The sequence below is a fragment of the Vespa mandarinia genome, chromosome 2, assembly GCF_050613455.1.
Source record: "Vespa mandarinia isolate Hongniang chromosome 2, ASM5061345v1, whole genome shotgun sequence".
Classification (NCBI taxonomy): Eukaryota; Metazoa; Arthropoda; class Insecta; order Hymenoptera; family Vespidae; genus Vespa; species Vespa mandarinia.
The window spans coordinates 1,182,501-1,192,500 of NC_140811.1; the positions used below are offsets into that span (position 1 = coordinate 1,182,501).

General features: G+C 31.8%; 1 protein-coding gene across 4 annotated transcripts in view; it reads left to right on the plus strand.

Annotated features, from left to right (window-relative positions):
* Dgk (diacyl glycerol kinase 1) overlaps nucleotides 1–10,000 on the plus strand; it is an 86,115-nt gene that overhangs the window by 74,869 nt on the left and 1,246 nt on the right. For all 4 annotated transcript variants that reach the window (XM_035888079.2, XM_035888080.2, XM_085664623.1 and 1 more), the window contains 12 exons: nucleotides 4,245–4,367; nucleotides 5,140–5,189; nucleotides 6,260–6,334; nucleotides 6,439–6,676; nucleotides 6,910–7,115; nucleotides 7,334–7,507; nucleotides 7,921–8,215; nucleotides 8,303–8,427; nucleotides 8,543–8,830; nucleotides 8,951–9,152; nucleotides 9,345–9,526; nucleotides 9,675–10,000. The exon at nucleotides 9,675–10,000 is cut by the window's right edge. In XM_035888079.2, coding sequence (XP_035743972.1) covers nucleotides 4,245–4,367; nucleotides 5,140–5,189; nucleotides 6,260–6,334; nucleotides 6,439–6,676; nucleotides 6,910–7,115; nucleotides 7,334–7,507; nucleotides 7,921–8,215; nucleotides 8,303–8,427; nucleotides 8,543–8,830; nucleotides 8,951–9,152; nucleotides 9,345–9,526; nucleotides 9,675–9,764 — 2,048 coding nt within the window. In that variant the 3' untranslated portion in view covers nucleotides 9,765–10,000. The remainder of the gene's footprint in view (nucleotides 1–4,244; nucleotides 4,368–5,139; nucleotides 5,190–6,259; nucleotides 6,335–6,438; nucleotides 6,677–6,909; nucleotides 7,116–7,333; nucleotides 7,508–7,920; nucleotides 8,216–8,302; nucleotides 8,428–8,542; nucleotides 8,831–8,950; nucleotides 9,153–9,344; nucleotides 9,527–9,674) is intronic.

A 10,000-nucleotide genomic window follows, 5' to 3' on the forward strand; every position in this document is an offset into this window, starting at 1 on the left:
TTCGCCAAACAATAAACCCTCGTAAAATGGATGGCTTGGCTCCATAAAACTCGGATTCTCATTCCATAACCAACCTGGGATATATTCTGATACATTTACGCGCATATTACAACCGCTCTACGTGATATTTTAATCGATTACTCTTATCGTACGTACATATATATACATATGTATATACATACATATGTATGTACATATATATGTACATGTATATATATATATATATACATTTTATAGTCTAGACGGTAGGTATATTACAAATTTATCTTCATTAAAAATTTACCAACGAAATAATTTCCATGACAGATATAACAGATCTTTCTTTGATCGCTCCTCTTCACCTCCTCTCCCCATAGATCTCTCATTTTTTTCCCTCGTAAAGAGGGAATTGTTGTTATTTCACTTTTATCATAGAAATTGTTTAAGATTTATATACGTCCGTCTATATTTTAATATATAAAGGGATTATAAGAAGGTTATCTTCTTTCATTTTTTTATTTTTTTATTCTTCCTTTTTCTTCTTCTTTTTTTTCTTTTTTTTTTTTTTTCTTTTATTATTATTATTATTATTAATAGCTAACGCACATTCAATTTGATACTTTCACGGGAAGAGAAAAATCGTAAAATCGTACGGGATCGTACTATCATCAACAACGGAGTGCATTTATAACATTGAGAAGATACGAGGTTCTTAACGAAATGTGCATTATCGTTTTGTACGTAAATCAGAAAAATACGAAACTTTATTTTGTTTTATGCGACGGAAAATAATAAATTATCATAAAATTGTAAATGCGAACTGTAAACACGCATCTAAGTACATATACTAAGCCGAACAATTTTAACTCGAAATCTTACGTGATTTTCTGCTTTGATCGATCATTTTTGTTTTCTTTTTTTTTTTTTTCTCTTTTTTTTCTTTTTCTTTTTTTTTTTTTTTCTTTTTTCTTTTCGAGAAATCTGCCTGTAGCATTAATATAATTATAAATGTAACATGTTTGGTTTATAGAATCCAGATGTTCGTCAAAGACTTTCGCAATTGCTAAGAGAAGTTCGAATAAATTTTCTTCTTGTCTCTTTATCCATCTATTTATCTATCTATCTCTTACTATTTCTCACATGAAAATACAGGAAGCGGAATTCGATATTTCCAATTTTCGCTTATACAAATCTTATGTAAACAAACGCCTTGATCTTTACGAAATGTCACGACATTAGAAATATCCCGTTAGTTACTAACAACTTGTTTCTGTTTATTTCCGTCTTTCTTTAAACAAACAAATCTCTCGACGTAAACGTAACGCAAATCGTAACGCTCCATTTTCTTTACCATACGTATATACATATATATATATATATAAATGTATATAAAATTTTTCTTAACATTATTCGTTCGAAAATGAACAAATCGTGCTTGAAACTCTTTTTCTATATATATATATATATACATATATATAATATATATTTCTCTTTCTCTCTCTATATATATAACGTAACAGATTTTATCGTGATTGTTACAAAATTGACAATCGTCAAATAAAAATCGATTGTCATTGTGATCCTTTCGATCGATCGATTCTCGAATGTACATGCCTCTACTCAACCCATTCTTTCACTTTTATTTGACATTCAATTCCATTGTCATACAATTTTTAATTAACCTCGAAAATTGAATTAATAATCGCTCGTTCGATAAATGAAATAGACGTTTGTTTGAAATATTGCGCGATATGATTGAAAATTTTTTATTTTTGTGGAATTTGTCATCGGGATAGAGCGGGGTGGGAGAAGGAAAAGAAAATTAATCGCCGATATGGATCTTTTTAATTGATCGTGTCAATTGATATTTCGTTGTATTCATGAGAGAAAAAGAAAGACAGAGGAAGAGAAAGACAGACATACAGAGAGAGAGAGAGAGAGAGAGAGAGAGAAAGGGAGAAAGAGAGAGACAGAGACAGAGAGAAAGAGAGAGGGTTGACGCGTTTTCGCACGCCTCTGGCGGATTCCTCGAAATAGCACTACGCCTTCGGTGTCATTCGGTATAAATGACGTCGTTTGCTTCGGAACCTTGCGTGTTGTGTATCCTGACCGAGCTTTCGCCACGCTCAGTAACTCTCGAGGTGCACTAGAAGCAACAAGTGTTACCGGAGTGCCACTGTTATTCCATTTCATTGTCGTCGTCGTCGTCGTCGTTGTCGTTGTCGTTGTCGTTGTCGTTGTTGTTGTTATTGTAGTTGTTATTCTTCTTGTTGTTCTTACTATCGTTCTTGTTATTATTCTTGTTGTTATCGTTGTTTTTGCAGCTACCATTATTGCTGCTTTTGCATTAAATCAATAATCGCCAACGAATGTTATTTTAAGTATTTAATAATTAGTATAACAAATATTTGTTCGTTTTACAAAAGGTTTCTCGATCCTTACAATTTTGTTTTATTATATAAATATATATATATATATATATATTTTTTTTTTTCTTTTTTAATATATTTACTTAAGACAATTGAATCGTTTTATCTCACGGTGAGATCCTTTACAATATGGTTCTCAAAAGGGAACTTATGATAGACTTGCAAAACGTACCGGGCAATTTGCTGAAGGAAGGTTCGTAAAAAATCAATTTCGAAAAATCTTGATATAATATCGTATGTTTTTTTTTTTTTTTTTTTTTGTATATTACTCTACTATCCGACTTTTTCTATCTTTTTCTCACTTTCTCTCTCTCTCTCTCTCTCTCTCTCTCTCTATCTATCTATCTATCTATCTATCTATTTATCCATCTCTTTCTATCTCTTATTACGGTTTTAAATATCATAAAATAAAATTACGGAAGTAAAATGGGTACTTTGTCGTAATAATTTTTTGCAATATGAATCACAAAAAGAAACTTTTGATAGAATTGCAAAATGTATTTGACTATTTGTTGAGAAAAGATTTGTAAAATTTAATAAGAAAAAAAATTTTGATATAATATCGATGTTCTTTGTATTTTACTGTTCTTCTCTCTCTCTTTCTCTCTCTTTCTCTTTCTCCTCTCTTGTCCTCTCTGTCTAGTTATGAATCTAAATGTTATTCAATAAAATTACGGAAGTATAGAATTGACAGACAGAAGAGCGCCATTCGCACAGACTTAGGTCTGACGAAAAATTATTTTTAGCCGAAACCGTCGCCGTACGAAATCATCTACGCTATTAGAATCGCGAATTTTCGAAAATAAATACGAATCTAAGGATATATCAAATCGATAAGCCAAAGAGAAATTTGATTTTTCTTAATAAAATTATGTTATCTTCTATTTTTCATGTTTTTTTTTTTTTCTTTTTTTTCCCCCTCTTTTTCAATTGCTTTATTATCTCCTTTCGTTAATCTTCATTATTATATCGATTTGTCATTATAAAACGAATAAGATATATAATATTATCGTAAAAATTTTTTTGAACAATTTTCAACATCTTTTTTATAATCAACGATTTCTCTTAGGATATATATATATATATATATATATATATATATATTTATATATTAGTAATAATACTTTTAGAAAACAATGAGTCGCACCCGATTTAGCATCAAACGAAATTGAACGTGAGAATAAATATTTCATTCTTTTAAAATGCTACGAAAATATCAACGGCTATGTCGTGTATCGTCTGAAATAGATATTATTTCAAGTTATAATAAGAACAATGTATATACAAATATATATATATATATATATATATATATATATATATGTATGTATGTGTGTGTAGAGATTCACAGATAGATGGGCGAGCCATCTAAAGTGTGTTTACTTGAAAAATATCATTCTTATATTTGAGGAGAGGGAAGATATAAAAAAGAAAAAAAAAAAGAAAAAGAAAAAAGAAAAAAGATAAACAAAATTATTTACAACACATCGTACGAACGGATAAATATAATACTTTGTCCTCGAAACAATAGAAATTTTCCGTGTATCCTCAAAAATGTGCACGTCGTTGATTCGACTTATTAACTTAGAATAATATCTAATTGAATGACATTAAGAGAAAGAGAGAGAGAGAGAGAGAGAGAGAGAGAGAGAGAGAGAGAGTTTTAAATCGAAAATAATTTCTGAAGCTTTTACTAATGATTTTTTTTTTTACAAACAAAATTCCTTCTTCGTCGTTCTTATCTATCATATGATTTTTTATTGTTGTTGTTGTTGTTGTTGTTGTTGTTGTTCTTGTTGTTGTTATCTAAACGATTATCATTCTTTTCTTTCGCAGAGATGAGACATCTTGTTAGAAAGCAAAGTACAATAGACGTCCACTCGGTTAAGGTCAGCTTGAAGGATATCGTCTGTTATCTTTCTCTATTGGAAGCAGGTAGACCAGAAGACAAATTAGAGTGTAAGTAATTTGAATATTTTCAATAAATTTAATTTAAACAAATTTAACGCTAAGAATCTATCTCTCTCTTCTTCGTTTCCTTCTATAGCGATTCTGTTACGATTAATTAGTCTTCCTCGAAATATACTTTTTCTTCTTTCTTTAATTGTTCTTTTTTTCCTTTTTCTGTTTCTTTTTTTATTTTCACTTTTCTCTTTTTTTTTTTTTTTTTTTTTTTTTTACTTTCTCACTGTGACATATAAACTCATGATTGTACGACAAGATCGTCATTAACGCGTATTTACTTATTTACCTTCTGATGATTGACCATATGACTGCAAAAGGAATAATTACGATAATTTTTTTACTCTTTTTAATTTATTTTTCTTGCTTCTTCTCATCTTTATTCTACTTCTATCGAAATCGAAAGGAAAGAAAAAAGAAAAACAAAAAGAAAAAGAAAAAAGAAAAAGAAAAAAGAAAGAAAAAATGAGAACGCTACTTATAACACACGCGTATACTCATATGTATATATATACATATACGTATACATACATACATATATATATATATATATATATATATATATATATATATATATATATATATAAGTAATCGTTAAAACGTCAACGTTTCTCTCGATTTTCCACACCAGGAAGATTACACGTGCATTGAACGCAATTTGTACATGAACACTCGCACGTAGATATTGCAACTTGTTGCACATCACTTTTCGATATTGGAGTCAAGTCCGTTGACGCTTTTCTTCATAGGTATTCTTTTTTTTTTCCAGTCATGTTCCGGCTCTACGATACTGATGGGAATGGCGTCCTTGACACGAACGTGAGTAAAACATTCGTGTCGTTGATCCGATATCGAAAATTTTTTCTTTACTTTTTTCTTTTTTTTTTCTTTCATCGCACTGTATCTCTCCCTCTCTCTCTCTCTCTCTTTCTCTCTCTCTCTTTCTCTCTCTTTCTTTCTATCTATCTATCTATCTCTCTTGGTACGGGGAAAAATAAAAATTCAATATAAATATAAAAAGAGAAAAAAAAGAATATTAAAAGAAAAAAATTAAAAATAAAAAGTCGATTTGTATGCGTACTCGTTCCGTTGTTGTTTTTCTTTTTTTTTTTTTTTTTTTTTAATCGCCAATCATCGTAGATATTTGTTCAAGCTTAAAGTTTACGAAGCAATGACGTTTTTCGAAAATTTCTTCGCTTGTTTTAGATCAATCAAACGAGTATATAACACGTTAGAACGGATCCCATTTATTTTACGAGTTTACCTTAGTAACACCACACGTGTTTAAGAAAATTCACTATTTCCTTCATTCCATATATATATGTATATATGTTCCACAATGAATAATTACTTACGTTGCATGCCATCGTAAAAGCACGTTCTTTATGGATACATAATACTTACGCGAATAAATTTTAGGATATTAGGATCCGATTGGTAGTTGTAACGAATAGAATTTACAATGTGACCTATAAGTTATCTATCGTTATTCTCTTCGAGAATCGTTTGTAAATATTCGACGATATTAAATCTTTTTTCTTTTTTCCTTCTTCTCTTTTCTCTCTTTTTTTTTTTTTCTTCTCCTATCTCTTACAATTTCGTTAACAAATACACATATAGATTTGGTATATTTGATACTTTCTTTTAGATTAAAATTTGAGGAAAGAAGAATTGTAAATATATTCAAAATTAATTTTCATTGATTTTTGATCGAAAATATGTTATCTATTGATATTAAATTCATTCATTCGTTCATTCATTCATTCATTCGTTTGTTCATTCATTATTTCATTCATTCATTATTTCAATCTATTTCAATCATTATTTCATTCATTATTTCATTCATTCATTCATTATTATTTATAATAATTTGTTTTTCTTTATCGTAGGAAATGGACTGCATCGTGAATCAAATGATGAACGTAGCCGAATATCTCGGTTGGGACGTCACCGAATTAAAACCGGTGAGTACAAAATAATCTGAGAAAGTTTTTTTCTCTCATTGTATCATGAAAGATGAGTACCGGAGTACGAATGTTCGAATAACGTAAAGACGAACGATTTTTAGATATTACAAGACATGATGATAGAGATCGATTACGATGCGGATGGTACGGTGTCCTTGGAGGAATGGAAGAGGGGCGGATTAACGACCATTCCATTGTTAGTTCTCCTTGGTCTCGATTCTCACGTGAAGGAGGATGGAAATCATTTGTGGAGATTGAAGCACTTCAGCAAACCCGCTTATTGCAATCTATGCTTGAACATGTTAGTTGGACTTGGAAAAAAGGGACTCTGTTGTGTCTGTAAGGATCTATTCCTTTTTTTCTTTTTTTACTCTCGATCGAATAAATCTAAAATATTTTTCCAACGTTGCTGAATATTTCTTTTTCTTTTTTTTTAATATTTTTATATTTTACATATACATATATATATATATAAATCTTACCTTTTTCTTTCTACAATTTATTTATTTATTCATTTATTCGTTCATTCATTCATTCATTCATTTATTTATTTTGTTTCTTCTTCTCACAAGTCTGCAAGTATACTGTTCACGAAAGGTGCGTTCAAAGAGCACCGGCATCGTGCATTGCGACCTATGTGAAAAGTAAAAAGACATCGCAAACCATGCTCCATCACTGGGTCGAGGGCAATTGTCACGGAAAGTGCTCCAAGTGCAGAAAAACCATTAAAAGTTACAACGGAATCACGGGACTCCATTGCCGTTGGTGTCAGCTGACCGTGAGTAAGCTTTTTCGATTTTTTCATAGCTTGTCTATACGTATATATATATATTTTTCTCTCTCTCTCTCTCTCTCTCTTTTTTTTTCCTCTCCACTTTCTCTCTTTTTTCTTTTTTTTCTTTTTTCTTTTTTCCTCCTTTTTTTTTTTTTGTAACTCTCCTCGAAGACTCGAACGATCGATCGATCAACATCGGCTGTTCAATCGTAACTTTGTAGCTGCACAACAGATGCGTGTCCCAAGTGAAAGCCGAATGCACTCTCGGCGAATACGCTGTACACATTTTACCACCTACGGCGATATGTCCGGTGGTATTGGACAGACAGAGATCTTTGTCGAGGGATAGCAAAAGGGGTAGTAAACATGGGCAGGATACTTCATCCGTCAGTTCCGTGAGTGTTAGACCAACGTAGTGATAAACTTTTTTTTTTTTTTTTTTTTTTCTTTCTTTCTTTATATATATATATATACACACACTTATATATATTTTTTATTTTTTTTTTATTTCCTTTTATTTTTTATTTTTTATTTTTTTATTTTTTTTTTCTCAATTAGTCTCTACTTCGTACATATTTCATCCCAAATAAGACTGTGACCTTGATATCTATCATTATTTATATATATATATATATATGTATATATCATATTTTTATTAATCGCGCTATATCGTGGTTGTGCATCCATTACCTGTGATTGATTTCATATATTCGATAACGAAGACAATGAAAAGATCACATTTCTATTTGGGATAGACTACGGATTGTGATTAGATGCGATTGGAGTACGAAAGATTCCTCTTCATCAGGGTGGTTTCTTAAGCTGCGGTGTTAGTACGTCGAATCAACAACCAGCAATGTCCTTCCAAATAACGCCATCCTCAGATACGATACCGTTATTGGTCTTCATTAATCCAAAATCTGGTGGTAGACAAGGCGAAAGGATGTTGAGAAAGTTCCAATACATACTGAATCCCAGACAGGTACACAATCTTGCTATAGGTGGTCCGATGCAAGGCTTGCAAATGTTCAAAGACGTCGAGAACTTTAGGGTAATTTGTTGCGGTGGCGATGGTACCGTCGGCTGGGTTTTAGAAACTATGGGTAAGCTAATGATAGGTACCTACCATTAATGATTTGACGGCAACACTTTGAGAAACTCATAGTACATTTTACTGTAAAATGATTTAGATCGGGTGCAGTTCGAACATCAGCCTGCCGTTGGTGTTATACCACTTGGTACTGGTAACGATCTAGCCAGATGTCTACGTTGGGGTGGTGGATACGAGGGCGAAGCTATTTACAAAGTATTAAAGGTAATAAATAAATTTGTCCGATCCCTTTTTTCTTTTTTCTTTTTTTTTTCGTATGCGCAATTTCAAATTAGAATTCTCATTTTTTCTTTTTTCTTTTTCTTTTTGCTTCTTATAGAAAATAGAAAAATCCACGCCAGTGATGATGGACCGTTGGCAGATAGAGGTACTTGATCAGAAAGAGGAGAAGAAGCCTAATCAAGACAGTATACCATACAACATCATTAATAATTATTTTTCCGTTGGCGTTGACGCCGCAATTTGCAATAAGTTTCATGTCGAGAGGGAAAAAAATCCGGAAAAATTTAACAGCCGAATGAAGAACAAACTTTGGTATTTCGAATATGCGACGACCGAACAATTTGCTGCCAGTTGTAAAAAGCTCCACGAGCATCTCGAATTAATTGTAAGTATTTCGCGAATTAATTATTTATTATCATTTTCAATGGAATGAAAGGAATAATGAAGGATAAAAAAAAAAGGCCCGATATTGATCGATCTATATATAATATATTGTAAATTGTAGTGCGACGGTACGCCTTTGGATTTGGCTCATGGACCATCTCTACAGGGTGTTGCCTTGTTGAACATTCCTTTCACTCACGGAGGTTCGAATCTTTGGGGTGAGCATCATGCAAGGCATCGTCTTGGTAAACGAAAGAAAAGGCCGGACAAAGAACTCAGTACTAGTAGCTTTAATTCCGTAGATCTTACTGCCGCGATACAGGGTGAGTCATTTTTAATATGAATCCTCTTATCGATTACATTATTTTTTTTTATCGAAGATATTTGATGGATTAAAAGTTTCATTTCTTTTTTTTTCCATTTTTTCTTTCTACTCTTTTTTCTTTTTTTTTTCTTTTCTTTGTCTTTCTTCTCTTTCTTTTTTTTTTTTTTTTTTTTTTTTCTTTTTCTTTTAGATATCGGGGACAATCTAATAGAAGTGATAGGCTTGGAAGATTGTTTGCACATGGGCCAAGTTAAAACGGGATTACGAAATTCTGGCAGAAGATTGGCTCAATGTAGCAGCGTGACCATCATCACGACCAAACGGTTCCCCATGCAAATAGATGGCGAACCATGGATGCAAGGTCCATGCACGGTGAGTTCATAAATTTTAAAGAGTTTAAGTGTAAGAGTAAAAGTGTTAAAGATTCAAAAAAAGAAAAAAAAAAAAGAAAAGAAAAAAAAAAGAGAAAAAGAAAGAAAAAAAGCATTTTTCAACGGCAAAGCTTCCATTTTGATTGCAGATACACGTAACGCATAAAAATCAAGTACCGATGCTGATGGCACCGGCACCTGACAAGAGCAGAGGCTTCTTTCGATTTTTGAGGAGGTGAACGATCGCTTCGAAAACGAGAGAAACAAATCAACAAAGATAATAGGACGATCTCTTTGCTCCTCCTTCTTCTCCTTCTTCTCCTCCTACTCTTACTCCTTCTCCTCCTCCTATATCTACTCCTCCTTTTCCTTTTCCCTCTCCTTCGCCTTCTCTCCCCACTACCTTCATTCATCAACCTTTACCTAGTCTTGCCATTTTTTCTCTCACTCCATTTCAATCACTTTATTATTTCTT